Source organism: Acanthamoeba castellanii (assembly GCF_000313135.1).
Source record: "Acanthamoeba castellanii str. Neff unplaced genomic scaffold scf7180000084708, whole genome shotgun sequence".
In the NCBI taxonomy this organism is placed as follows: Eukaryota; Discosea; order Longamoebia; family Acanthamoebidae; genus Acanthamoeba; species Acanthamoeba castellanii.
Genome location: NW_004457620.1, coordinates 48,884 through 75,472, shown reverse-complemented (window position 1 = coordinate 75,472; position 26,589 = coordinate 48,884). Strand labels below are relative to the sequence as shown.

Sequence of the window (26,589 nt, the reverse complement as noted above, 5' to 3'; positions counted from 1 at the left end):
TAAGACCTGGCACCAGTCCTGTACCAGTACCTCAGGGTTACACACCAAGAAAGGACATAACATCTGCAACTGGTTGGCAAGCATCCAATTGCGCTTGTGGGATGTGGCTGCCACGTGACTCGCTCTTCTACTACTGGTGAGAGGCGGCCAGCAGACTGTTGATGCGGTCGGCGATCTGTAGCGCATGGACCGCGCGAGGCAGCGTACAATGTGAAGTGTGTAAGAAGATGATGAAGAAGAAGAAGGTCGCATTGAATAGGCACTGGTACCTTCTGCCGTGCGTTCTGTGATGCAGCGACAAAGAGCTTCTCGACATTCTCCACGTTGTCTGCCACCTCCTGGTCCACCTTCACCTGCAAGATTTTGCCTGTGCATGCACGCGTGTGAGATGTAAATTTGATTGATGGATGCAAAACATGGATGGAGAGAAGAAGCACACCGCTGCCCTGGAGGATGAGGGAGACGCCAGATTGGCTGTCGGGAAGGGTGGCCTTGCCCTCCACCTCCATCCGCTCGAGGGAGTGCATCTGGTCGAATCCGCGCAGCACGCCCTCGCGCAGTGCCTTGTCCTGCTCCGCCTCATCTGCAGGCGTCGCCGATCCCGGCGTGTAGCATCTTCGTGGCGACGTCGTCAACCGCCCTGCCGCACTCGACGAGCGGCGGAGGCCCCACGAGGTCCCCGCCATCACCCGCCGTCCATTCGATCGCAACATTGTTGATTTCTACTAATTATCAAAAAAAAAAGAGAGCAAATACATTAAAAATAGAGAAAAAGAGATATTTATTGGGTATCTGTTCGTGTAACGTCCATCACGTCTCCTTTGTTGTTGTCCTCGCCTTCATCTTCGGGGCCACTCTCTCCTCGCAGGGCAGCGTCGTCATCGCCCTCGCCGTTGTCATCCTGATGTGGGCTAGCACCTTTACCCTCCTCCTTAGTCGTGTCCGCCATCTCGTCGCCACCATCATCCTTCTCCTTCGTCTCCTTTTGTACGTCACGCGCTCCATCTTCGCCGCCGTCGGGTCGGCTGCTTACCTCCTTCTCTTCCTTGGGCTCCTCTTCCATCTTGTCTCCTCCTCCACTGTCTTCGGCGTCGTTCCTCTTGTCCTCCTTGGCGGCCTTTTCCTCTTCTTTTTCTTCTTCTTCCCGTTCGCTGTCAGGAACGTCCTCCTCCACTTTCTTCTCCTTTTCCTTCTCCTTCTTCTCGTCGCTTTCGCTTTCGCTCTCGGGCACCGCCTTCTTGGCCTTCGCTTTTGTGCCTCGCGCCTTTGTCGTGGTCGCCTTTCTCTTGCTCTTTCCCGCCTGCTGCTTTGTAGTCGTCTTCTTCTTCTTGCTGTCTGCCACTGCCTTCTTCCTCCGGCTCTTGCTGGCGCTCTTCTTGGCTCCCTCGTCATCTTCATCCTCAGACGATGACGACTCCGACGACGAAGAAGAAGATGACTCTGACGACGACTCCGACGATGACGATGAAGACGATGATTCCTTCTTCGTCTTCTTCTTCTTCCCCTTTGCCGTTGACTTCGACGTCCGGCTCTTGCCGTTGGCCTTGGCCCGTCCGCCCGTGCTGGCTCTCCCTCCTCCTCCTCGCCTCGCTGCCGCCTTGGCCTTGGTCGCCTTCGCGGCCGCCGTAGTCGCCGTGGTCGTGGCGGCTGAAGAGGGTCCGGCCGAGCCCAGCGACGACGCGTCGTCGGGCTGCGTCGCGACCACTACGGCGCCCTTGAGCTGGTGGTACTTGACGAAGCACTGGCGGTGGACCCGGATGGCGTTGCGCCGTAGGAACACGGGCACGATGGGCGGCAGGCTCGACATGAACTCGCTCCGCGCGGCCGGCGACATCTGCGCGACGGCGGTGGCCAGCAGCGGGGGCGACATCGGCGGGCCGGCGCCCAATGCCGGCGACGGCTGCTGGTCGGACTCGGGGAACAGCACGTCCAGCTTGACCCTATATGCGTAGTGCGAGTGTCAGTCGTGTGTCGATATATACAAATAGTGTGCGGTGTGTGTGCGTGTGCGGTGGTGCGTGTGCTTGTCACGGTACTTGTTGACGGGGTTGAACTGGAGGGCGTGCTCCAGGACCGCCTCCACGGTCAGCGGGTTGATCACGTTGTCGCGCGGCCGACCCATGATAGCCCTCGACGCATATTCTTTCTGCAAAAGTTGCCAAATAAAATGAGAATTATTCAACAAATAACATAAATAGAACAATATAATAACGGTATTATCTTTTTTTAAAATAATAATAATAACAATGTGTAGCGGAAAAGTACCCTGCGCTGGTGGAGAAGCTTCTTGGGCTTGGCGCCGAGGAATCCGCGGCAGTTGGTCTCGCCGCAGAAGCACTTCTGCTTCTTGCCGCCGAAGCGCTCGAACTGGTAGTCGAACGTGATCTCCTGCCCCACGGGGATGTCCTCCTCGGCGAAGATGCCCACCCTGATCTCCTTGTCCACCGTCCTGCACCGCACACACACACGCGCGCGCGCGAGTCAACATCGCACGCGCACGCGCTCATGGCCGGAGCGAGAGAGGCGAGGCACGAACCACTTGTGCGTTTTGGCGTTGGGGTTGCACGAGTGGTTGATGAAGCGGGCGAGGTTGCCCTTCTGCGAGGCGTCGATACACTCGGAGCCATCGAGCGTGAGGAAGTAGTAGTGCTCCAGCCCCATCTCCTCGTAGTACTTCATCCTGTTGTGCCCCACCACAGACATACGTTAATTATTATATATTATAATAATATATAATATAATAATGTATTTTTGTAGAATGTATTAGTTTATATTTTATTATCATATTCGTAATGTTTTGTATTTGTTTTGTGTAGAGGGAAAGGGAGAGGGGCCAAACCTGTCCTGGCACATGTCGGTGCTGATGACTTCGCCTACGTACTCGATGATGAAGGTGCCCTTGGGGATCTTCTCCCTCGCTCGCAGGCCCCACCCCTGGCAGCACACCATCGTGGAGTGGTGGAGTGAGCCACACTACACAGCAACAGCAGCTTGGGGAATATTTAAGAAGATGGTGATGATGACAAACCTTCTTGCCGGTGAGGAAGCGGTCGATCTTGGCGTACTTGCGTAGCTGGAACTGACGGTTGCTGCAGTTGGTGCCGCACGGGCAGTGCTTGAGCTTGCACTCGATGTTCAACACCCTGGCCCCATCCATTAGCCACGGCGGTCATCCCATCACCAAATGAGGATAAAATAGTATATAATTATAAATATTTATAAGAATAAATAAATGAAAATGCCACAAATAGAAAAAACACGCAAAAGGGAAGGGGGGGACCTGTTGATGCAGTTCTCGCCGCAGGCCTTCTTGCCGGACACCAGTCGGCAGTTGCAGACGGGCACTTCGTCGCTCGACCAGTGCCGCATCGATCGATGCAAGTACATATCTGCCGAGCGCGCACGCACACGACCACACGCGTGCGTAGAAATTAATAACCAGAGCTCCACTAAGGGCATGGTTCGCGGTGTGTGCGGTGTGTGCGTACTCTTCTTGATGTACGAGAACGGAATGGGAGGCGGCTTGGGCCGCTCGCCCTCCTCGTCCTCCTCCTCGATCTTGGCCTTCTTCTTCGCCGAGCGCTTCGCGCCCTTGGCCTTGGCCTCGCCCTCCTCGTTGTCGCTCTCCTCGCGCGCTCGCTTCGACGACGATGAGGAGGAGGTGCGCTTGCTGCTCGCCTTCTTGGCGGCGTCGCTGTCCTTCTTCGTCTTCTTGCTGCTGCTGCTGCTGCTACTGACGCTGGTCCTCTTCGCCTTCTTGCTGGCGGCGGCCGTGCCGCGCTTCTTGTCGGCCTCCTTCTTCGCGGTCTTCTTCGCGGCCGACTTGGCGCTCTCTTTCTTCTTTTTGGCCGCCGCCTGCGCGCGCTTGCTCTTCGACGACAACGACGTCCTGTCGGCCTCGTCAGCACTGCTGGCCGCATCGCTTTCGTCGCTGTCCTTGACCTCCTCTTTCTACATAGACAGAACAGCCGATGAGATTAGTGAATGTGCCGCGTTGTGGGTGCGTGCGCGTGCGTGTGTCGTGCATCGTGCGTCGTGCGGCGTGCTACCTTCGCAACCTTGGCTTTGCTGCGAGATGAGGTCGCGGCAGAGGTCCTGGCTTTCTTGGCCGCGGAGCTGTCTTTGGCGGCGGCGCCGTTCGAGGCCGCCTTGGCGCTGAGCGCGAGCTGTTCGGGCGCGAGGCGCATCACCAACCTGCGCACATGCGTGGTCGACACTGCTGCCAAACCTTCGTTGTCCCATCTCTGCACCACCAACAAACTCATGAGTTCAGCACAATCGCGGTTGCAAGGATAAAACTTGGTGATTAAACGGTACCTCGTGCAAGGTGGCGGCAGACACTACCTCTTCGCCAAGTAGCTCCTTCAACGAGGCAGATTTCTGGATGGACTGGGCCAGATCTTTGCTCACGATTCGCCGTTTAATCGTGCGCTTGAGCTGATGCCGCTCCCCGCCTTTCAGCTCGATGGCATTATCGACGGCCTTACGCTTGCGCACCACGAAGCCAACGAGCTGAGCTGTTCCATCGTCCTTTACATCGAACTCAGCCGTCAATTCTCCATGTTCGTTCTGTTTCAGAACCTTCCGGATTTTGCGGACTCGAGGCGGCCCCACTGTCTCATTCTCTTCCACCTTCGGCGTCGATGCGTCGCTCATCGGCTCCGCCTCATGAGCGATGGGCTCCTCCATCGCAAGCCCCTGAAAAAATCCGCAGATAATCAATTTAGTAATTTAACCGGGTTTTTATTCGGTTCGAGGGCTGGAAATTCGAAGAAGCCGCCAGCCCAAACGAAGAAAATGAGGACCCAAATCATCGATACATAGAACAAAACATGGACGACACAACCTTGAGGCAGCGGGCGGCGGCGTTGCAGGCCGAAGTGATGATCCAGGTGTCGGTGCTCGCGACCACTGACGATTGCTGGAAGGTGTGCATGAAGGGCAAGACGTCATTCGGCACCACGCTCAACAAGAACGAGAAGGAGTGCTTCCACAACTGCACCATGGCCACCGTCCAATCGGAGAACTTCCTCACCAAGCGCACGGCCCAGCACATCGAGCAGCAGGCCCGCCAGTCCGGACATTAGATGAGCGTTAATGAAATTCTCCCATTTCGTTCTCTTCATTTATGTAAATGCATTTAGATCGATCCCGAAGGGACACGCGTGGCGATGCCCTTCGCATTCAGAGTTCCTTTGAAATCATCACTCGGCGTGGGAGATGGGCACTGGTATGCCAAAAATGTTGCGTAACACCACCAAGAAGACGAACAGAGTCCAACGACGCTAACATGGTGGTCGATCTCTTGGGAGGTGGATGGATCAAGCCTGAGGCTTCTTGGTCTCCCACTGAGCCGGTGTCCAGGTCTTCATGGTGACAGCGTGGATCTTGGGCATGAGGTCCTTGAGCGCCTCGTTCACCAGACGGTGCCGATCAAGCAGCGGCTTACCCTCGAACTCCTTGGTCACGACGATCAGGTCGAACTTGGCGCCACACCCATCCGAGAAGTCGTGTGCCTCCTGACGACCATCAGAGCAATGGCGGTGTCTCGTGGTCAGTCGCGTTGCGAGGTGCCCGGTTAAAACCCGACACCCTGCGTAAAGATGGCGTGGCAAATGGACAGGTAAAAAAGAAGGGGGATGAGAGGACGTACGACGTGCTCGGTGGTGAGCTTCTCCTTGAGTACCGTAGCGACGATCTCCTCCGTGATGCCAGTGGCGCTCATGACTTGTTGCGAGATTGACAGCTGACTGGAATGAGCTTTTGTTTTGGCGCCAAAAATTGGTTGGCGAGATTGTGAAAAAGCAATAAATTGTGTAGGGCTTCATTCACTTGGAAATCGCTTGCGCTCTGATGATGGAAGGAAGTGGCATCAACAAGACGCTCGCACAGCAATTCTTTGCAGACCTGGCGGGGCAGACAGCGCGTTGCGATGTACCACCAGAGAAGTCCGAGCAAACGATGCGAATCAAGCTCTCCTCTACACCCTGGGTCGTGCCCACAACCGTAGACCGGCGATTGGGTGGTACGTCTCTTGCTCTTCTCACCCCTCTAGGACTCAAATTTCTTGCTCGATGGTAAGAGTACATGCTAATTTGGAATCTGCAGATGGCCCAGAGACGATCATACCCAAGCTGCAGCGCCTCAACCAGGCCTCTGCGGGCGCTGGACCCTCGCCACCGACCTCCCCCTTCGCCGGCGTCTCGCCCTCGCGCAGCCCCTACGGCGGCCCCCTGTCCCCGCTGGCCAGCACCCCCAGCGCCTCCACCCAGCGTAGTACCAGCTCGGCCTCGGCCGGCCTCGACATGTACGTGGTCCTGCGCCCGCCCTCGCGCGACGCCGACCGGTTCGACATGCCCGTGCACATCGTGGAGGACCCGTCAGTGCTGCCCATCCAGCCACCGGCCCCCGTGCGGGAGGAGGTCGTCACCAGGCCCAGCACGTCGGCTCCCTTCACCTCCAGCTCCAGCACACCCTTCGCGCACCACCAACGTACGTTCGCACTTTCCTGCGCGTCGTGGTATGTGCCGCGCGCCGCTGACTCGTTTCGTGGTGTGTGTCGTGTGTCGTGCTGCACAGCTGAGCACACACGATCAATCATGGCCACGCCGGGCAAGCAGATCTTCAAATCGCCCGACGCGTCATTTGCCCACGGTGGCAAGTCCGCCTCCCACATTCACGCTCCCACCCCTGCCCCTTCCTCCTCCGCCTCCTCCTTCCGCTCGCCTCCGCAGCAGCCCGGCTTCCTCTCCCCTCAACAGCAGCTCGGCTTCCTGTCGCCCCAGCAGCAGTCCGGCTTCCTCCACCCGTATCAGCAGCCGCAGCCGCAGCCGCAGCCGTCCATCCTGCTGTCGCCCACGCGGCTCTCCTCCGCATTCCCGCAGCCGCCGCCCTCGACGACCCGCAAGCGCGTCACCTTCTCCGCGTCGGTCGAGGACACGCCATCGCGCGGTCCCATGAACAAGGTACTACTGACCCCCCTCTCATTACTCACTCTTTCCCATGGCTCTAACGTGTGTCGTGTGCGTCGTGTGCCATGTGTCGTGTGCCGTGTGTCGTGTGATGGTGGCGCATGCAGCCCGCGCCCATCCAGCAGAGCTTCTTGAGCCCGTCCGCCGGCCCGTCCGACTACCGATACGGTTCGCCTTACTAGTAAGCTAAGCGCACCCGCTCCACACAACCAACAAACATATAAAAATAAACATACAAATAAACCAAGTCTGGCGTGTTGTTGGTTGGGGTAACGATTTGTTCTTCTTGTTCTTCCTCTGCGCTGAGTGTGAGTGGCGGCGTTGTGCGCTGGTCCTTAGAAGAGGAAAGAGAGGAAGCTCTGGAGGGAGGTGGCCGAGCTTGTAAGCGCCACCACGGTCGCCGTCTTCTTCTGTAAAGAAGAGAAGTTGACGGTTGGTTGATGATATATGCATACATTGGTGGAGAAAGGAGATGAATAGCGTACAAAGGGCGCGACGGTGATGAGGGGGCTGGGCTTGATGGTGATGAGGGGGCTGGGCACGATGGTGATGAGGGGAATTGGCACAATGCTGGGCGCCACAGTGGTCTGCTCAGGGCTGGGCAAGACCGTGGCAAGGATTGAAGGCACGCCTGTGGGGGTGGTCTTGACGGTGATGTCTCCTGGACAAGCAAGCGCCGGGAGGGTGAGCGATAAAACAGACGGCTCAGCCGTCTGAGTGGTGGTGGAGTGCAGCGCGGTGCAGAGCGGTGGTGGTGGGTACCGAGGAAGGTGCCCACGGCTTCGCCCGAGTAGGCAAAGGAGGGTGAGGGCGCGGTGACGGTCAGAGGGTCCTCCTGACCCACAATGGCCTGGGCGAAGAGGCAGAGGCAGGCGACTACAATGAAGACCTTCATCTTCTCTTGAGCGAACGTGGTGTGCTTGATCGTTGGGGTTGGTGTGTGCGATAGTAGTGTCGCCCACATGGGCTGATCTTATAAACCTTCTCACGGAAGCGCTCTGTCGGCCGACATTGGACGGACATCAAGACCGCTGCGGTCGACTTGTCGTCAAACGCGCCGGGCTAGCTTCATCACCAGCCTCCGCTCATCATTGGCTCTACCCGAATACGATTGGCTCTGCGGGCTCAGCCACCAAAAGTGACCGAGCACTGTAACATTTAAGTGTAGTCTGTAAAAGGCAAACCAATAAAAATTGAACCAATGAACACATTGACGTGGTGTGCCATGTGATGGATGAGTTATGTGTTGTGTTGTGATGTGATGTGATGTGCGATTGGTGGTGGCTGGCGGCCACCTACGCGGACTTGGCGGCGAGGGCGGTGATGAGGTCGAGCAGGGCCAGGTCGTCGGCCGCCGGCGCGAACGGGTGCTGCGGGCAGAAGGACGGCACCGCAAACACGTCGGCAGCCTGCGGCCCGACCTTGAGGTCGCGCAGCACGGCGATCATGTTGGATTTCCCTGGGCACCCAGCCGCCACACACACGATCAGGCCAGCACACGACATGACACGACACGACACGCGCACACGAACAGGACAGATGGGTTACCCTTGTGGAGGGGGTTGATTTCAAAGGAAAAGAGGGTCGAGGGCTGGCCCTTGAAGATCCACTGATACTTCTCATTTTCCTGCCCTGAAACATATCTGCAACACGTCGCACACACACGACACACACGACACACGACATGTTAACAATAAACAACGGCTGTAACCGGCGACAGAGAGGGTGGTCAAGCGTACTCCCAGCACGAAGCACCGCACATGTTGGCGAGCTGGTAGTCTGATGAGATCGAGGAAAAGCGAGCGAGTAGCGCAGGTGAGGAGGCAACAAAAAGTAAAGATGGAGTTGAAGATGAAGGAAGGGGAGGGAGGTGGAGTGTGGTGTGCGTACAGTCCCAGGAGAGGAGCTGGGTGATCTTGGGGGTGAGGGCGATGGGCTGGCACAGGGGCTGGCGGACGTTGGCCACGGCAGCCTCGCTGTCGAAGAAATAGCCCATGCCCGCAGCCAAGTCGAACAGCATGGAGCCTTCATAGGAGCCATGAGGCAGCGCAAAGTCGAGCCTGCAGGCAGCCCCAAATAAACCACAGATGTAAAAAATAAAATGATCAATTGAATAATGAATGAATAAAGTAATCGAATTGTTTATTCTTACCTGGTGCGTGCAGAGACTCTATCTTGGGTGATGGCAGCTGCAGAAGGCAAAGACGCAAATTAGATTGAATGGATTATTGGATAAAGGAAACGAGATTGAGGGGACCTGTGAATGGGAAAAAGTTGATGAGGTTGCCCTTGATGGTGGCATTCCAGGCGTCAGGGATGGTGGGCCGCGTGACCGCCTCTCCCTGCACCATGGCCACCGCCAACACCAGCAGCATTACAGCCACCAGCTTCATCTTGAATGAGCGATGGCAACAAGAAAAGGGAATAAAATGATAAAAAATACTATTTATTACCCTTTTACACCACTGCAGCGGCCTCTGCCCTAGATTGCCGCTCGAGTGGGTTACTTGTAGTTGTGGAGGCGCGTCAGGGCGGCCGGCGTGATGGTCCGCCGACACATTGGGCATTCTGGCTGCACTCACCCGTCATCACCCTTTTGATAAGTCATCGCACACGCCGCACAACACGACACACGCGACACGCGACACCCAACACACGTCATTTGTTGTGTGCGTACCTTGGCTTTGCAGGCCTCGTGGATGCAGTACCAGCAGAAGAGGTGTCCGCACGGAGAGGCGGTGGTGAACTTGCGCGGCTCGAGGCACAGGCCGCAGATGGGCGCCTCCTCGTAGTCGCCCTCGGCCTGCCGGGTCCGCACCGCCTCGGCCTCCGCCGTCAGCCGCTGCGCCTCCTCGTCCCCCTCGAGGCCTGCCTCGGCCTCCTCATCACCGTCGCCGCCGCTGCCGAGCGACCTACTCGCGTGCGCCCGGGCCTGCTCGCTGGCCCACATGAGGCCCTGAATGCCCAGCTGGGCGAAGATCATCAACCCGAGCACGTGGTACTGCAGCCGCGGCTCCGTCACCTTGCGATTGAACACCTGAACTCAAAGAGACCATTGCAGCGTCAGCACACACGACTCACTACGCACACGACACACGGCACACAGCGGAGACGCACGTATTCGATGCCGGCGGCTCGCTTGGAGATGTGGTAGTAGACGCCAAAGAGGTAGAAGAGGCCGAGGTGGAGGCGTTTGTAGATCTTGACGGACTGCTTGACCCGCGGGATGTTGGTCTGCAGGAACTGGGCCGTGGGCTCCTCGAATCGATAGGCGTCGAACTTGGCCTTGGCCGCCCTAAACCACCGCACCACCGACGCGATCGGCGAAAACACCAGCTCTGCTTCGACACCACCATCACACCATGAGCGTGTGCGGTACGGCACACACACGACACACACACGACACATACACACACAACGGACACACACACACGGCACACAGACGTGCCTTCGTCAGGGCTGCCGAGGCGCTGTCGGTGTTGGAACATGAGGGGCTGGTGGTGGAGGAGCCGGGGACGGGACATGACGAGCAGCTTGGCGGTGAGGGTGCGGTAGAGGAAGGGCACCAGGATGGCGGCGCACATGAGCACCACCCGCCGCAACACCTCCGGCGGCGTACCGCTCGCCGACGTCACCTGCACCAAATCGCAGTACTCCTCGCCCAGCGTCTGCATTCCTGTGTGTGTGTGTGTGTGTGTTGTGCGTGTGTGTGTGTGTGTGAACACCTCCACACAACACGCAAAGAGTGCAGAGGAAGATCAAGATTGCGAGAGCCATACCTCGCAGGGTGGTGAGTGCGTAGTAGCACAGGTCGCTGAGCAGCTTCACGTGAGACTTGTGCGCCTGCGCCCACTGCGGTCCTGCAGTTGGCCGAGGTGCGCCATTCAGTTGATTATTATTTACGATTAAAAGTGAAATAATAAAATGGATGGAGAAGGGCGGCCGTACCGAGGGACCGCAGAACGAGGTCGAGGGTGGAAGAGTAGAGCATTTTGCGATAAAAATCATCTTTCATTGATGAACGAAGTATGTCAGGCTGAGCTGCCCCTGGGAACTGCAACCCTCCCCCACCTTCATCACCACGCATCTGCAACCCTCCCTCGCCAGCGAGCGGTCGGTGCACTGTCTGCCCACCCGCCTCTGCACCAGATGCCTCCATCTCTGCCAACAAAATAAATATTATTTTATTTATTTTATATTTAAATTTAAATTTTGGTTTTCACGTGACAAAAAAGAAAAGAAAAACAAGGCCTCCCCACCCTGTGCCTGTTGGACACACAGACAGAGCCATGGCTTGGATGAACCAAGTTCCGTGACAAGTGAGGGTGGTAATGCTCCTATTATGCAACCTGGCACAGCCAACACCTGATGGGACTTCTACTACCAGGAGCCCTTCGGGTAGTAGAGGAGGTACTTGCTGGTGCCCGGATCGACGCCCTGCCGGTACTTCTCCACCCACGACAGGATGAGCCGTCGGTCCTTCGACTTCTTGATGCCCTTCGCTCGCATCGCCTGCCAACAGAGAGGAGAAACGTTGAGTCAAACCGCACAGCACACAAAAAGGGGGGGCGAAGAGTGGCGCACGCACCCTCGTCTTGGTGGTGAACAGTTCCTCCCAGGAGCTGAACTTGCTGGCGTGGTCAGTAAGCTTGATCTTCTGGAAGAAGCTCTCTACGGTCTCTCCCTCTGTGGTGCCAAGCATGTGCAAGATGAATTTAAAAAAATCCGCAAAAATCAAAAAAATAAATAAAAATGAATAGATGATTGCGAGGCGGACGATTAAATGGAAGGAGAAGCGTTCATAATATTGGATTGGGGAAGAAGCGTACTGCGGGGCTCGGGGACGAGGGGGAAGAGGGAGCCGCGCGGCTCGCGGATCCAGGATTCCGGGTAAATGCGGCGCACGCCCCAAGGGTACTCCGCACCGGGATGGGGCTTGCCCTCCTGTTCGTTGTACCAGTCCTCTCGCCCCTTGCGAAGCCGCAGGCCACGCGCGCCGATAATCACGAGCGGGTGAGATGGGGCAATGGCATTGCTGCTCGTGCCCAGCTGGATGCGAGCGGAAGATGTAGCGGCAAGAACGGATGAAGAAGGGAAGGAGATGCGAGAAGAGAAGGCAGCAGCGCCCGGGGTAGCGCGGTGGAGGGTGGCAGCGCGCCTCATCTTGGCTCCAATCACAGAGATTTGTTTTCGTTAAATGTGCCCCAAAGGCAAAAAGAAAGATAAATATGACGCGGCGCCACGTCACCGCACATTTTTTTGTGGGATTTGAAATGTTGTTTTCTGTTTCGGGCTCGAAGCACTTCATCTCGGGCGCAACGAGGCGCGTTTGGAGGCCGACTGGGTTCATCTGCGCTCCAGGCTTGTCGTAGGACACAACGAGGGAGGACATGTCTTCACCCTCTCTTGCAAATGGAGTGGCATCGAAAGGCCCCGTGACTGGTGAAGCAGAATTCGAATCGCTTCTAGATGGGGGCGGCCATGGATCGAATGGCAGCACTGGCCCCGTTGAGAACGGAGGATTCTCATCGATGGAATCTTCCGACGATGCTATCGACCTGGCAGATGAAGTGTCGGTGCTCGATCTCGATACGTCTGCAGACCTCTACGATGACGATGGTAACATGCCAAAGCCAAGGAAGACGAGGAAGAACAGAGAGGGCGAGGAGGAGGACTACTATTTTCAACACGAATGGCCCCACCACAAGAAGCACGTCTTCATTCTCAGCAATTCGGGAAAGCCGGTCTACTCCAGGTCGGTTCCATTCATTCATTTTAAATTGCCTCACCAATTCAATTGCAAATCTCACCACTGCCACCTGCAGGCATGGCGATGAACAAAAGCTATGTGCGTTCATGCCCGTGCTGTCTGCCATCTCCTCCTTTGTCGATGCAACGGGCGACACCATCAAGTGAGCTTCTTCTTCTTCTCGCTTGACGCACGAGTGTTGGGGTTGTCCCAGGTCACACTCACAGGTCGTTTCTGCTCTTTGCCACTTCTTCTTCTCTACGCCCCGATAGGACCATATATGCAGGCGCCCACAAGATTGTGTTCCTCTTCAAGGGGCCGCTCCACCTGGTGGCCGTCTCACGCACCGACGAGGTAACAAACAACCTCTCTCTCTTCTGTGCCACAGCTGAGGCTTATCAATGCCGCATGTGTGTCGTGTCGTGTCGCGTGTGTGTGTTGTGTGTGTAGCCGGCTACGCACCTGGCGCGTCAGTTGGAGTACATCCATTCGCAGATTCTCTCGTCCCTGACGTCCGGCGTGAAGAAGATCTACGACTCGCGAGCACACTTTGACATCCGCACACTCCTCGGAGGTATGCAGCGCCCACTCGCGTGAGACTCGCCGAGCTCTTGTGCACGAGTGCTAAGCGATCGATCTCTTCGTTTGGGGGGGGGGCTTCTTGTGTTTGTAGATTCCACGCACTTGATCGACAGCCTCATCGATAGCATGGAGCACGACATGCTCTTCCTCTCTTCGTGCTTCCTCAACGCCGTCTACTGTTTTCCCCTGGACGCCACCACCAGGTGCCCTCCTCCCCAAACCACCACACGCCTCGCCACTTCGTAGTTCTGACCTTCGCCGCCGCCGCCGACGTTTGTTTGTTCGTTTGTTCGATGTTCGCTACACAGGCACGCCACCGGGGTGGTGATGCAGAGCTACCACACCGACGAAATAGTGTACGTGTCGGCACCACCCCTGTGCCGAAAGATTTGTTCAAACGCTGGTCTGACCCCCATTGCGCGTAGTTACACTTTGCTGCTCGCGCGACAGCAGCTGGTCAACGTCGTGCGACTCAAGAAGCACGCACTCCACTCTGAAGGTGCGTACGCTCGGATGGCCCAAACATGCCAAACATGCTGCGGAGGCTCGGTTCAACTGACAACATGTGTGTCGCGCCGGCGACAGATTTCCATTTGATCGTCAACTTCCTCAGCAACGCGACTTCGATCAAGCAGACCGAGTCGAGCACCTCGCCCGTGTGCCTGCCCCGATTCAACGACCGGTAAGCGCTTCATCACACTCCTTGCCTTGCAACACGGCCGAAAAGCCTGCAATGCTGAGTCAATCTGACCTGGGCAACGGTGCCTATAATTCTGTTAGGGGCTATCTTCACTTCTACACGACCTTCCTGAGCAAGGAGGTGTGCCTCATTTTGATCTCCACCAAGGCGGGCAACTTCGAAGCTGGTATGCAGCGCCACCGCCACCGCCGGCAACTCGGGCGCCCCTTGGCTTCCTTCTCATGAGCGCGTGTGTGTGTCACGCCGCACATAACAGGCAAGAACCAGATCGAGAGAGGTCTGAGGGAAGTCGGCGCGCTCCGTACGATCCGCGAATCGCTCGAACGAAACGCCAACTCCAAGTATGCCCTCCAGCTTTGCTACTTATTTGTTTTTAAAAAAATTCATTTATTCATTCATTTATCTTTGTTTATTTACTTTTTTTAAATCATTTCAGGCACCACTACTCGGTGGACGATGTGCTGGGTCCGCTGAAGGAGGAGATGGACGCGAAAGAGAGCGGCGGCTTAGCGATGCTGTCGGCGGCCTTTACCTCGCCCGTGACCTCGTCGCCTTCGTCGTCCTCGCCCTCCTCCATGTCACCCTCGAGCTCTTCCGGATCGCTATCCTCCATCATCTCCTCTGCCTCGTCGCTGTCCACCTCTTCCGTCGCTTCTTCCACCTCCACTTCATCGTCTTCACAAACATCGCCGTCGTCGTCTTCATCGTCGACCGTCGGCGCGCGATCGACCGCCGCCGCGCAGGCCGCGAGGGCGACGCTCTCGTCTTCGGCCCCGCAGCTCTCCTCCGTCACCTCCTCGACCCTGCTCTCGCTCTCCTCCTCCTCGGCTTTCCCCTCCTTCGCCTCGGCCGGCACCAGTCTCCTCCTCTCCGCCGCCGCTTCCCTCACGCCCAGCTCTCGTTACCTGCTCCATTTTTTGTACAAAGACCAACGTACTTCGCAGGTATGCGCACCCCTCTTGTATCTGTCTCTACGTGTCGTGTCGTTGGTCGTGCTAAAGCAAGTGTCGTCTTGCTTTTGTGTAGTTCACGTGCCCAAGGTTCGAGCCACCATACATCAATGCCAAGGAGCAAAAGCGACTATTCAGACTCTATCAAAGGGTCCAGTACAGGGTACGCCTGCTTCCATCCGTCTGCGCTCGTCTGTGCTGCTAGAATCCTCCAATTCGCACGTGTTGCTCACCATCATCATCACCATGCCGTCACTACAGGTGAACGAGTCCATGGTGTTGGGCGAGGCCAGAAAGGACAAGAACTCGTCCCGCGTGTTCTACTATATCAGCACGCGAGAGAGCATGGTGGCCTGGGTCACCTCAGGTACTTGCTGCATGCCGTTTCCTGTGTGTGTGTGTGTGTGTGTGTGTGTGTGTGTGTGTGTGTGTGTGTGTGTGTGTGTGTGTGTGTGTTCTGCCTCACACGCATTTACCCGTGACTCACGTGTGCGTGTGCGGTGGTGCGTGTGTGCAGGGTTCGAGGTGTACGCTACGTTCGGCCCGTTGGTGCCGAAGCCGACGGCGCTCAAGATTTGCAACCAGATCCTCAAGTGGATCCGAAACGAGGAAGCCAACTTGTTCATCCTCAACGCCCCTGTTTGGTAACACACAACACGAACCACCAACACCACTCGCTTGTCTTCTTCTTGCCTCTTGTCTGGCCAGAAAGAGCTTCGCTGGCGGCCAAAAGAAAAAAAATACAAAAAATGAAAATGAATTTTTTTCTTTCTTTTCTTTTTTGGTGCTCTTTCAGTGATTGGGGTGAAGTGCAAAAGAAAGTTTGTTCTGCGCGTTTGGATTTGTTGTTTCACACAGCGCACACAGAGGTCAGCGCATCCGTCCATTTGTTGAGGTTGATTGTTGTATAATTCGTGTGTCCGCTGCCTTCAACACAAGATGACCACCTTCTCGATCTCGTCGGTTCTTGAAAAGGTACTGCAGCACTGACACGTAGCAAGTACTCCTGTTGATTACGCTGACCATCACTCACTACTTAATGGCAATTCGTTCTTTGTGGTGCGCACAATGTAGATGTCCAACAGGGACAAGGACTTCAGATACATGGCGCTGTCCGATCTTCTTAACGAGCTGAAGAAGGATACCTTCAAGATGGACAACGACTCTGAGAAGAAGATTTGCACTGCCATGGTGCAGCTCTTTGACGACCCTTCGGGGGACGTGCAGGGTATGGCCGTCAAGTGGTACGTCGCTCTCATCGATTCTCTTTTGATTTATTTATTGAACGATTTTCGCTGATTATTTACTTATTATTGATTCCTCTTAATTTGCGCGTGCAGCCTTGAGCCCCTCATCTCCAAGATCAAGGAGGCCCAGCTGCAGGTCATTATCGACACGCTGAGCGACTATGTGCTGCAAAACAAGAAGAGCGAGCTTCGAGACATTGCCGGCATCGGTCTCAGGACCGTTGTGGCCCAGACCCCTCCCGAGTCGCCTACTGCCACCATCGTCATCCAGAGAGTGAACCCCAAGCTCATCCAGGGCGTGTCGGTTCGTGTTACCTCAATTCTTTGCTGCATTTGCAGCCCTGGCTCGGCTCTGACGCCCCCCCCCCAATATTGCATTCTACACATGTAGCAAGATATCCCTGAGGTGGTCATGGAGTGCTTGAGCGTCCTGAGCGACGTTCTCAGGCGCTACCCCACGCTCGTCCAGGAGCACGAAAAGATCCAGAAGGCCATCGTGCCCCACCTCACCTCTACACGCGACGCCTCGCGCAAGAAGGCCATCTCGTGCCTTGGCTACTGGTCCGTCTCGGCCCCCGACAACCTCTTCTCGGACCTTGTCACCTACCTCCTGAACGAGATCCAGAGCGCCAAGAAGGCCAACTACATTCGCACCCTCATTTCCGTGATTGGTGCCATCAGGTACTACTTGCCTCTTCAAATCTTTATTTTCATTTGTAGAGAGCAATCTTTTGTGCAATCATGAACAAGATGAGATGAGGAGAAGGCCAGCACCTGACTGGATCCTTTTCCTTCCATGTCAGCCGTTCTGTGGGTTACCGCCTGGGCAAGTTCCTCGAGAGCAAGGGCATCATCGGGCTGCTCGTCAAGTACCTGCACGACGAGCGCTTCCAGTCCGACGACGAGCTCAAGGAGAACACTTTCCAGACGTTCGAGTCGCTCGTGCTGCGATGCCCGTCCGAGGTGCGGCCCTTCATCGACGAGATCCTGGCCCAGGCCCTCGAGTTCATCAAGTGGGACCCCAACTACGATGCGGTCTCGGATGAGGAAGAAGAGGAAGAGGGTGGCGAGGACGACGAGGAGGAAGAGGAGCCCAGCGACGACGAGGACTACAGCGATGACGACGACATGAGCTGGAAGGTGCGCAGGGCCGCTGCCAAGTGCATCGACGCCGTTGTCGTCACCAGGCCCGATCTCCTCGAGAAGCTCTACAAGATGGTCGTGCCCGCCATCGTCGCCCGCTTCAAGGAGAGGGAGGAGAACGTGAAGCTGGACATCTTCGGCGTGTTCATCGATGTGCTCAAGCAGACCACCCTCGTCAGCAGGGGCTCCAGGAACACCGAGGAGGGCGTGCTCGCCCAGCTCAAGTCCAACGTACGAGTGCCAATCGTAGTGCACTGGTTTCACCTTGGGTTCGCTTTGCTTGACTTGGTCTGACCTCCTCATTCTTCTTTTCGGCGACCGTCGCAGATCCCCGCGGCGATGGGCAACCTGAACAAGGAGCTCAAGTCCAAGGCGGTGAAGGCCAAGTCCAGGACCGGCATCTTCCAGCTGCTGAAGGAGCTCGTCCACACCTACCCCGGTGCCCTCAACGAGCACATCGGCGACGCCGTCGTGGGCATCACCACCTCCCTCTCCGTACGCGCACTCCCGCCACCCTGGGCTGTTCTGCAGCTTTTTCTCAACTGACCGCGGTCTGTTCGATTAAATTGCGCAGGGCAAGGGCACCGACGCCAGCACCAAGATGGAGGGCCTCACGTTCGCCCGCCTTCTGCTCACCTCGCATGACGCTGCCGTGTTCCACCCGCACATCAAGGCCCTCTCGGCGCCCGTGCTCAAGGCCGTGGGCGACAACTACTACAAGATCACCGCCGAGGCGCTGCGCGTCACCTCGCACCTGGTCACCGTGATCAGGCCCCACAACGGCGCCGCCTCGCAGTTCGACCACAAGCCCTACGCCCAGAAGATCTACGACAGCATCTTTGAGAAGTACAACGCGCAGGACATCGATCAGGAGGTCAAGGAGAGCGCCATCACCTGCATGGGTCTCACCGTCGCGCACCTGGGCGACGGCCTGTCGGCCGACTCACTCAAGAAGGCGCTCGACATCCTCCTGCAGCGCCTCAGCAACGAGATCACCCGCCTCACGTCGGTCAACGCGCTCATCGAGATCGCCAACTCGCCGCTCAAGGTCGACATCCGCGCGATCCTGCCCGAGGCCCTCACCGAGCTGGCCGCCTTCCTCAGGCAGGCCAACCGCCAGCTCAAGCAGGCCTCGCTCCGGGCGCTCGCCGTGCTGGTCAAGTCCTACGGCGCCGACATCAAGAGCCAGCAGTACGAGGCCGTGCTCAACGAGTCGGTCAACCTCATCAGCGACGTCGATCTCCACCTCACCCACCTCGCGCTCCGGCTGCTCGAGACCGTCATCTCGGTCGACAAGGACTCGATCAACGTCGTCCAGGCCAAGCTCTACCCGCACATCCTCGCCCTCGTGCAGAGCCCCGTGCTGCAGGGCCTCGCGCTCGAGTCGCTCCTCGCCCTCTACAGCGCGCTCGTCGCGGCCGACCACAAGAAGTTTGGCTTCCAGGAGCTGCTCGACTCGCTCCTGGGCCTGTCGCTCAAGGCCTCGCAGACCACCAAGCAGAGCCAGGCCAACATCGCCAAGTGCATTGCCGCCCTGTGCGTCAACGCCACCGCCGACCAGCGCAAGGCCACCGTCGAGCGCTTCATCGCCGACGTGCGCAAGGCCGGCACCTCGCGCGTGCTCGCGCTCCTCGCGCTGGGCGAGATCGGCCGCCGCGTCGATCTCTCGGCCCACACCGACATCCAGTCCGTGCTGCTCGACGCCTTTGACGGTGGCGAAGACGAGAAGTCGGCCGCCTCGTTCGCCCTCGGCAACGTCGCGGTGGGCAACGTCGAGCGCTTCCTGCCCTTCGTGCTGGCGCAGATCAAGGAGACGCCCAAGAAGCAGTACCTGCTCATGCACTCGCTCGAGGAGATCATCTCCCACAGCACCGGCGCCGCCGCCGCCACTGCCCTGCTCCCGCACCTGACCGAGGTGCTCGCCCTGCTGTTCCAGCACGCCGACAAGGACGAGGAGGGCATCCGCACGGTGGTGGCCAAGTGCCTGGGCAAGTTCACCCTCATCAGCCCCGACCAGCTCGTGCCCGCCCTCCAGAAGAAGATCGGCGACGCCTCGCCCCAGACCCGCGTGTCGGTCATCACCGCCATCAAGTACGCCGTCGACCCGCACCCGCACCCGGTCGACGCCGCGCTGGCCACGATCATCCCGCAGGTGCTCGCGGGCCTGAGCGACCCCGAGGTCGAGGTCCGCCGCGCCGCGCTCCTCACCCTCAACTATGCCGCGCACAACAAGGCCAACCTCGTGCGCCCGGTGCTGAGCGAGCACCTCAACGCCCTCTACGCCGAGACCCTGGTCAAGAAGGAGCTCATCAAGGTGATCGACCTCGGCCCGTTCAAGCACAAGGTCGACGAGGGCCTCGAGAACCGCAAGGCCGCGTTCGAGTGCCTCTACACCCTGCTCGACACGTCGATCGACAAGCTCGACATCCCGGCCCTCATCAAGCACCTCGTCGAGGGCCTCCAGGACATCCACGACATCCAGCTCCTGTGCCACCTCATGCTCGTCAGGCTCGCCCAGCACGCCCCCACCGCCCTCCTCACCGGCGTCGAGCTCCTCATCGAGCCCCTCAGGAAGACCGTCACCAGCAAGGTACCACTACGCGTCCTTTTTTTAATGACGACACCGCACACGTAAGCGTGCACGACCGCACACGCACGCACGACACGCACGACACGTTTTCTGACGCTCTCGGGTGCTACAGGTGAAGGACAACTCGGTGAAGCAGCAGGTGGACCGCAACGAGGAGCTCATCAGGAGCGCGCTGCGAGCCATCGCCGCCATCTCGCGGATCCCCGACATCGAGACCGCTGTCAAGTTCGACGAGTTCGTGAAGCAGACCGTCAAGACCGGCCCCTACGCCGAGCAGTTCGACAACATCGTCAAGGAGACCGCCCCCAAGACCTCCAGCGACTAAGCAGCTCTTCTTCCCTTCTTTGTTGTGTAAGAACACGTTTGGGCTGTGTGTGACAAAACCATTTTCCTCGTCTCGTCGTTGGTAAGTTGCTTTTATTGTTGTTCGCTTCGTTCTCGACGGCGGATGGCGTTGATGATGATCGTCTTGTTCTCGCGCACGTACGGAAACAACCGCGGCAGTTGCAGCTGCGGTGATGGTGGTGCGTCGGCGGCGGCGGTGAACAGGGCGGACGGTGGTGGCAGGGAGAAGGGGAGCGTGTCGACGAGGGCGGGTGGGCTGGCGTGGAGCTGGGCCGTGGTGACGGCCAGCCCCATGGCCGGGGCCTGGGCCAGGAAGTGGGCGAAGGTGTTTTCGTTGCGGATGGTGGAGGCGATGAGGGCCACGCAGGCCGGGTTGCGCTCGAGCACCTGCGACACCACCTTTAGGCAGGCGTCCACCAGCCCCGGGTCGTACAGCTGTCATTGGTTGCGTGTGTGTGTGTGTGTGTGTGTCGTGTGTGTGTCATTAACACACTACGCAACGCGCGTGCGAGGAAGAGAGTTTGCGTACGACGTCGGCTGCGATGATGTAGTCAGGACGGTAGACAGCGAGCTGCTCCTCGCTGAAGTCCTGCCAATCGAGCTGCTCCACGTTCATCTCCGGCGGCCGTTGTTGCGCCGATGCCTCGGTTCGCTCTCGGGTGTCATCCTGCCGCAGCGGACTCACCGCAAAGCCGCCTATTGGTTGGGTGGTTGTCATTGTTGTTGGTCGTTAAACACTTAAAGTGAAGCTCAAGAGGTGGGAGAAGGCGATTGGTAACTGTTTTGGACGTTGAGCCGCAGGTTGGCGAGCACCGGGTCTTCGAGGTAGTCGGTAAACACCACTTGCTTCGGTCCCACCGCGCCCAGCACCAGTCCTAGCGCGTCATTGAGAAAAAGAACTAATTAACTCTCTTTTACTATTTATGTTTATTTTTATAAATAAGAAATTATATAATATTTATAAAGAGAAAAGAATAGTAAAAAGGGAGAAGTACCTGTGAGGCCAATGCCGGAGCCCAGCTCGAGGCACACCTTGTCTCTGAACATTTCTGTACACATGTACACTTGGTCAGCCGATGACACGCACGACACACACACACGTGGCACACGACACGACCAACGACACGACACGCGACACAAGTCTGCAGACGGCATGGTCTGGGCAGAGAGGAGCAGTGTGAGTGCCTGGATGTGTGAGGATGAATTCGGCGAGGTAGAACCCGGCCTCCCATTCGGCGAGGCCCACGACGTGGAACTCCTGCGCGATCTTGATGGTGATGGTCTTCTCCTCGTCGCCCACCATGAACGAGTACGTCTTGTAACACGCCTCCCTGCATCACACCACACACGCACACAGTCGCACACGGTCGCACAGTCGCACACGCTCAGGCAAGCACAGTAGCGCAAGTCCAGTCGGGGCGTCAAACCGTTCTTCGCGGGCCTGCAGCAGCTCCATGTAGGTCTCCAGCAGTGGCTCGAACACCTCCTGCACTCGATACATTCATAAATAAATAAATAAATAAATTCATTAATTCAATAAATAAATTAATTTAAAGAAAATACAAATAAATGATAAAACGAGAAGTGGCTGACCTCGTCCTGCTCTTGGATGACATCGAGCAGGGCCTTCAGGAAGCGCTTGCGAAAGGCGAAGGACGGCGGGAACCGGACGCACACGGCATCGCGCACCACCTAACCACCGCCACCATCACCACAGCCACCCACTTAAGCCCCGAGCCCTCGTGCCGTGTGTCGTGTTGTGTTGTGTCGTGTGCGTGTAGTGTTTCATGCGCACACACCTCGTTGTAGATCAGTTCCTGGCGTTCAGGGCTGATGACGCAACCACCGCCGCCGCCGGCATCGGCTTCGTTGCGGACGCGCGCGACGAGCGATGCCGCGGGCAGCATGGCCCGGTAGTCCCGCCGGAGACGGTACACCCATTCTACCCCCGGGGCGCCGAAGTAAAGCCCCAGATTATGGATTATGACGTGGGCGAGAGATTGGACGAAAGATTAGAGATCACAAACAAAATGATCAGAACAGGACGCACCAGGGACTGATCGTTCCTCCATCTTGCAAATCGAATTGCGATTTTGTTTTCTCGCTTTATAAAAGAAGAAATTAAAAGAAAAAAATACCTTTTCTCGCAAGCACCGGTCGGGCGACAAAAACCCAAAAGGAAGGAGGGACGCCGGGAGGGACGAAAGTCAGCTGAGTCTTCTGGCGGAGGGGAGAGCTCACCCGGGAGAAGGAAAGTTCCAAGGATTCATTGGTGTCTTTAGCTTCCTCGGCGAGAAGTGCCGAATACTGCGCGGCAAGTCGGCTTCGAGGAAGGAACGAGTGTTGTGTTCGCCGGTCCGACCAATGGGAGTAGTTTCCTTAATGCCCGAACACTCCTCTAACCTGCTCCATTTCTCCCCTTTTGCCTCTTCCCTGGGCGATATCTGGTTGGGAGCTGACTTCCGGCCCTACAGAGAAAAAAGCACAACATAGACCGACGACATATCTCTTTATCTCTATCTTACGACCAACACCAAGCACACCACCTCAAGCGCCTTCATGAAGTTCGGCACACTCACCAAACAGAAGCGCGTCGGAGCTGCCGACAGCACAAGTGGCCGGGGCTTGGCCAGATGGGAGGCCATGGTGGTCGAACAGCAATCGCCCGCCTCTTCAACATCGTCTTCCACACGATCACTGCGACGTGCCGGCCAACGGGGCCAGCGGCGTTGGTTCGCCGACCAGGCCGACCCGCACATAAAGCGCTATCGGGCCACGGCCCAGCTGAACGCCCTGGTGGCCACCTTCCCGATGCTCAACCCGCTCATCTGCTCCGACGAAGATGAATCTTCGGAGTGGAGCGATCTCTCCCACTAGCTCTCTGGCCGACACCTTCCAACCACCACCATGTACATAGTTTTTTGATCTTTTCTCGCAAGAGAACACAATATAACAAGGAGTTTGTTAGCTGCACTTGTTTGATGTGAGGCTGTGTACGAAAAATTTCCATCGAAAAGGGAAAGACAAAATAAATGTTCATTCTTGGGTCTCGTTGAGCTCGGCCAGCACCTTCCCGATGTGCGCCTTCTGTTCCTGAGTAAGCGGCGACGGCCACCAGAACGGCTGGGCCATGCCGCCACCAAAGCCAACGCCATCGAGCCGCAGGCCGCGCCGGTGCAGCGCCCGCAGCCACGGCTCCAGCGCGGCAAAGGGCCTCGGGAAGAGGTCCAAGGCCCCCCCGTAAGAGGGGTGGAGGACGTTGATGTCGGCGCCGTGGGCCAGCAGGAGATCGAGCGTGCGCAGATCGCCCGCCTCGACGAAGCGCAGGGCGCGTCGTGGGTCGAGCCCGGCCAACAGCAGCGCACGCAGGTTGGCCTGCCACTGCTGCCAGTTCTTCCTACCTGCCGCGTGGCGCACCAAGCTGAACAGCGGATTGCTGCAGCCACACAATAGATTAGTTAGTGCCTATAGTATATTGTGTCTGGTGAACGTGTCGTGCGGTGGTGCGTGTGCGGTGGTGCGCGTGTCGTGGGGTCATACTTGAATTGGGAGGCGGTGGCGTGCTCATGCACCGGAAAGCCGTGCTCGGCGAGATAGGTGATTATGTGCGGGGTGGAGAAGAAGACTGCGTTCGTCAGCGCCACCGACGGTTTCGTCTGAACGCACCGAGAAGAAGAAAAACAAGTTATTATTATTTCTTGAACTTGACACATAATAATTGGTCATAGATGATCAAGATGTGGCGGTACCGGAATGGAGAGACAGCCCAGCTCAAGCAAGCACTTGGCGAGGGCCACAAGCCACTGGTCGCGCTCGGCCCACTTGCACTGGGTGCCCGGATATCGCTTGTCGTGCACCCAGTTCAGGAGGACACGCAGCAACTCGAGATTGGTGTCTCGCGACCCGAGCGTACCGCCACGCTCGGCAAGGACCCGAGCCGCCGCCACCTTCTGCGCGCTGGCCTGAGCCGACTTGGCCGGCGTCTGTAGCAGGCAAAACATCGGCGTCCGACCCTTGGCCTGCCCTCGATTTAAGCCAGTGTCGTTGTGTGTCGTGCGCACGTGAGCGTGTGTCGTGTGTGTCGAGTGTGTCGAGTGTGTCGTGTGTGTGACGCACGTCGGTTGGGTTGGGCAGAGCGCCGTGGTCGAGGAGCAGCTGGACCAGCGCTGCGGAGGGCACGGCGGCGGCACAGGCCAGGTGTAGCGGCGTAGACTTTTGACCCTTCGGCCGGGGGCAGTTCACATTGGCCCCGTGCTTCACCAAGAGCTCCACCACCTCCGCTCCATCGGCTCTCTGTATATGTCACCGTGAGTTCTGTGTCGTGAGTGTTATGCGGTGCGTGTCGTGTCGTGCGGTGCGTGTCATGTTGAAGGGAGGTACCTGGCAAGCGAGATGAATGGGATAATACCCGCCAAGTGACTGGCCCGGAGGTTCGTCGGCGCGCGCGCCTCGTTCGAGCAGTGCTAGGAGTATGGCGACCGAACACCGGGGCAGCGCCCGATTCAGGGCCTGGGTGAGCCACGGTCCCTTCGGCAAGCTCTCCTCTCGCAGCAGAAACTCGATCATCTTCGTGCGATTGTTCCCACAAGCCAGGGCCAGTGCTGTAGACCACACACACACACACACACACACACACACACACACACACACACACACACACACGTAATAAGCATCGACGGCAGCAGTGGTGCTGAAAGTTCGACGCACCGCAGTGTTCGCTGGCAACGGTTGACGTCAGCAGCGCGGCTCTGGACTCGGGGCTCTTGCAATGCGCCAGCAACACCCGGGCCACCTCCACCTCCTCCCTCTCGCCTGTCGTATACGCCCCCCAACACCATCATCGTCAAGTTGGGCACGTGTCGCACACTCACTATCGCACACGCACACGCAAAACCGCACACGCACGCATAGCCACGCACATGCGACGTGAAAGATGACCGACGGGGCGACAGGGAGTCGAGAGAGCACGAGCGCGGTGATCGCCGCCGCGTCCTGGTGGCGGGCGGTGATGATCGCCAGCAGGTCGACCAGCCGGCTCGGGCTCGTTGGCATCACCTGCATGTCCATCACCAGCGCGAGCAGCTCGACGCTGCGGCTCTTCAGCGCCCACGCCAGCGGCTCAACGCCGTGGGCCAATGGCCCGCTGGCCTGGTCGTCGAGGGGCCAGCCGTGTACGAGGTTGCGGGCGAGGCGCTGGATGGCGGGCCGCGTCGTCGGGCGGAGGAGGCGCGCAAGGCCGCGTGGTGGCCGCACGAGAAGGTCCACCGGATCAGGGCCTTGACCGAGTCCACCTCCGCCAATGTGTGATGGTACATGCGGTAGTGGCGGTAGGCATCGTCGCCGTCGTTGGTAGCGGGTTGGTCCAACGGCCGACCACCGCCAAGCCTGCAATCGTCTTCAGTCGCTGGTCGTGTCGTGTCGTGTCGTGTCGTTGGTCGTGTGTGCGGTGCGTGGGTGTGTACCGGTAAAGGGTGCGCAGAGAGGTGCGGCAGAAGAGACGCCAATCGCCGCGCTTGTCCTGGTGCAGTCTGAGCTTGCGCGTTTGCTTGCTGCTGCCGCCGGATTCCTCCCTTACCGGGAGCGGCTTCGGCCCGCCGAACTCTGCCATGTGGGCCTTAAAAGTGAAGTTAAAACAAAAATTAATTCAACAATATTAAATAATTATGAGATGATATGATATCATTTAAGTCATAAAAATAAGCGTAAGTAGGTGGAGGGCAGAAGAAAGTTGTGGGGGGGGTACGGTCCGCCAGAGGGTGGAACCGAGGGGCGATGCGGCGCTCAGGAAAGCGCGCCAGCGCCGGCATACGGCTTCGGCCCGCACCAGGTCAGCAACCCGTAGCCATGCCAGCACCTCGAGCACCACCTCCACCGGCAGCTCTGCCAGGCCTCCCCCAAAGAAGTTGCCCTCCGCTTCCATCACTACAACAAATACCAGAAACGTGGAACATTTCTGGGGCTTTTCTTTTTGGCCAAAAAGAAAATACCCAGAAATGGAGCAACCGACCTGTCCACTATCACTGTGACAGTGGGCTACGTCGCGCCATTAGCTGGCCAGAGCGGGTGGAGGCTGAGCGTCATCGAGTGACATCGCTCTGAGTGCCCATGGCCAGCTGGCCAATTCTTGAAGATTCGTGAAGAAATAAATGTTTAAAATCCTAGCCTACTAGTCGCGGTTGGGTCGCTCAATGCGGTACAGGGTACCCTCCCTCTTTGGTTGAGGTCCGCAGTGGACGGACCAAAACTCGAGGTTGCAGAGAAACAAGCCGAGCTTGCGGATTTCACCACTAATTTCCCTTGGTTCGGGCCTGA

At 57.7% G+C, this 26,589-nt stretch overlaps 13 protein-coding genes across 13 annotated transcripts; 5 read left to right on the top strand and 8 right to left on the bottom strand.

Moving 5' to 3' along the window:
• Positions 1-130: 130 nt before the first annotated feature.
• On the bottom strand, positions 131-686 carry ACA1_142040 (uncharacterized protein; the record flags this gene model as incomplete). Its single annotated transcript, XM_004349552.1, has 3 exons — positions 131-175; positions 270-367; positions 440-686. 3 exons carry the CDS (start codon positions 684-686, stop codon positions 131-133), a joined length of 390 nt encoding a protein of 129 aa, XP_004349602.1.
• Positions 687-781: 95 nt separating this feature from the next.
• Positions 782-4,689, bottom strand: ACA1_142030 (SET domain containing protein; the record flags this gene model as incomplete). Its single annotated transcript, XM_004349551.1, has 10 exons — positions 782-1,940; positions 2,037-2,146; positions 2,266-2,449; positions 2,537-2,680; positions 2,840-2,934; positions 3,029-3,143; positions 3,281-3,389; positions 3,489-3,951; positions 4,050-4,244; positions 4,318-4,689. 10 exons carry the CDS (start codon positions 4,687-4,689, stop codon positions 782-784), a joined length of 2,946 nt encoding a protein of 981 aa, XP_004349601.1.
• Positions 4,690-4,832: 143 nt separating this feature from the next.
• ACA1_142020 (uncharacterized protein) lies at positions 4,833-5,087 on the top strand (the record flags this gene model as incomplete). Its single annotated transcript, XM_004349550.1, has 1 exon — positions 4,833-5,087. The coding sequence occupies one exon, from the start codon at positions 4,833-4,835 to the stop codon at positions 5,085-5,087; it is 255 nt and encodes an 84-aa protein (XP_004349600.1).
• Positions 5,088-5,321: 234 nt separating this feature from the next.
• On the bottom strand, positions 5,322-5,725 carry ACA1_142010 (BolA2 protein; the record flags this gene model as incomplete). Its single annotated transcript, XM_004349549.1, has 2 exons — positions 5,322-5,519; positions 5,654-5,725. The coding sequence occupies 2 exons, from the start codon at positions 5,723-5,725 to the stop codon at positions 5,322-5,324; spliced, it is 270 nt and encodes an 89-aa protein (XP_004349599.1).
• A 236-nt stretch (positions 5,726-5,961) lies between these two features.
• ACA1_142000 (uncharacterized protein) lies at positions 5,962-7,153 on the top strand (the record flags this gene model as incomplete). Its single annotated transcript, XM_004349548.1, has 4 exons — positions 5,962-6,025; positions 6,109-6,492; positions 6,580-6,965; positions 7,079-7,153. The coding sequence occupies 4 exons, from the start codon at positions 5,962-5,964 to the stop codon at positions 7,151-7,153; spliced, it is 909 nt and encodes a 302-aa protein (XP_004349598.1).
• Positions 7,154-7,306: 153 nt separating this feature from the next.
• ACA1_141990 (uncharacterized protein) lies at positions 7,307-7,866 on the bottom strand (the record flags this gene model as incomplete). The annotated part of the gene is made up of 4 exons (XM_004349547.1): positions 7,307-7,381; positions 7,457-7,558; positions 7,601-7,632; positions 7,734-7,866. The coding sequence occupies 4 exons, from the start codon at positions 7,864-7,866 to the stop codon at positions 7,307-7,309; spliced, it is 342 nt and encodes a 113-aa protein (XP_004349597.1).
• A 400-nt stretch (positions 7,867-8,266) lies between these two features.
• On the bottom strand, positions 8,267-11,130 carry ACA1_141980 (Peroxin 10 (Pex10), putative; the record flags this gene model as incomplete). Its single annotated transcript, XM_004349546.1, has 11 exons — positions 8,267-8,430; positions 8,520-8,614; positions 8,711-8,750; positions 8,862-9,031; positions 9,124-9,160; positions 9,229-9,364; positions 9,649-10,008; positions 10,089-10,309; positions 10,405-10,647; positions 10,751-10,831; positions 10,920-11,130. The coding sequence occupies 11 exons, from the start codon at positions 11,128-11,130 to the stop codon at positions 8,267-8,269; spliced, it is 1,758 nt and encodes a 585-aa protein (XP_004349596.1).
• Positions 11,131-11,351: 221 nt separating this feature from the next.
• Positions 11,352-12,134, bottom strand: ACA1_141970 (IGR protein motif protein; the record flags this gene model as incomplete). The annotated part of the gene is made up of 3 exons (XM_004349545.1): positions 11,352-11,483; positions 11,560-11,657; positions 11,801-12,134. The coding sequence occupies 3 exons, from the start codon at positions 12,132-12,134 to the stop codon at positions 11,352-11,354; spliced, it is 564 nt and encodes a 187-aa protein (XP_004349595.1).
• Positions 12,135-12,502: 368 nt separating this feature from the next.
• ACA1_141960 (trafficking protein mon1 subfamily protein) lies at positions 12,503-15,600 on the top strand (the record flags this gene model as incomplete). The annotated part of the gene is made up of 14 exons (XM_004349544.1): positions 12,503-12,726; positions 12,797-12,819; positions 13,007-13,074; positions 13,171-13,294; positions 13,394-13,505; positions 13,611-13,658; positions 13,728-13,801; positions 13,888-13,984; positions 14,083-14,168; positions 14,259-14,343; positions 14,439-14,921; positions 15,043-15,115; positions 15,214-15,319; positions 15,470-15,600. 14 exons carry the CDS (start codon positions 12,503-12,505, stop codon positions 15,598-15,600), a joined length of 1,734 nt encoding a protein of 577 aa, XP_004349594.1.
• Positions 15,601-15,891: 291 nt separating this feature from the next.
• On the top strand, positions 15,892-20,257 carry ACA1_141950 (cullinassociated and neddylation-dissociated 1, putative; the record flags this gene model as incomplete). Its single annotated transcript, XM_004349543.1, has 8 exons — positions 15,892-15,927; positions 16,027-16,143; positions 16,336-16,503; positions 16,591-16,880; positions 17,003-17,573; positions 17,670-17,837; positions 17,917-19,932; positions 20,045-20,257. The coding sequence occupies 8 exons, from the start codon at positions 15,892-15,894 to the stop codon at positions 20,255-20,257; spliced, it is 3,579 nt and encodes a 1,192-aa protein (XP_004349593.1).
• Positions 20,258-20,349: 92 nt separating this feature from the next.
• Positions 20,350-22,349, bottom strand: ACA1_141940 (uncharacterized protein; the record flags this gene model as incomplete). The annotated part of the gene is made up of 9 exons (XM_004349542.1): positions 20,350-20,712; positions 20,807-20,893; positions 21,067-21,152; positions 21,273-21,316; positions 21,498-21,608; positions 21,675-21,763; positions 21,871-21,969; positions 22,077-22,219; positions 22,328-22,349. The coding sequence occupies 9 exons, from the start codon at positions 22,347-22,349 to the stop codon at positions 20,350-20,352; spliced, it is 1,044 nt and encodes a 347-aa protein (XP_004349592.1).
• A 487-nt stretch (positions 22,350-22,836) lies between these two features.
• On the top strand, positions 22,837-23,154 carry ACA1_141930 (uncharacterized protein; the record flags this gene model as incomplete). The annotated part of the gene is made up of 1 exon (XM_004349541.1): positions 22,837-23,154. The coding sequence occupies one exon, from the start codon at positions 22,837-22,839 to the stop codon at positions 23,152-23,154; it is 318 nt and encodes a 105-aa protein (XP_004349591.1).
• A 159-nt stretch (positions 23,155-23,313) lies between these two features.
• On the bottom strand, positions 23,314-26,197 carry ACA1_141920 (F-box domain containing protein; the record flags this gene model as incomplete). Its single annotated transcript, XM_004349540.1, is given in 11 exon segments — positions 23,314-23,678; positions 23,695-23,713; positions 23,850-23,933; positions 24,027-24,260; positions 24,394-24,570; positions 24,658-24,878; positions 24,985-25,089; positions 25,197-25,420; positions 25,453-25,662; positions 25,740-25,891; positions 26,021-26,197. 11 exon segments carry the CDS (start codon positions 26,195-26,197, stop codon positions 23,314-23,316), a joined length of 1,968 nt encoding a protein of 655 aa, XP_004349590.1.
• Between the last annotated feature and the right edge of the window lie 392 nt (positions 26,198-26,589).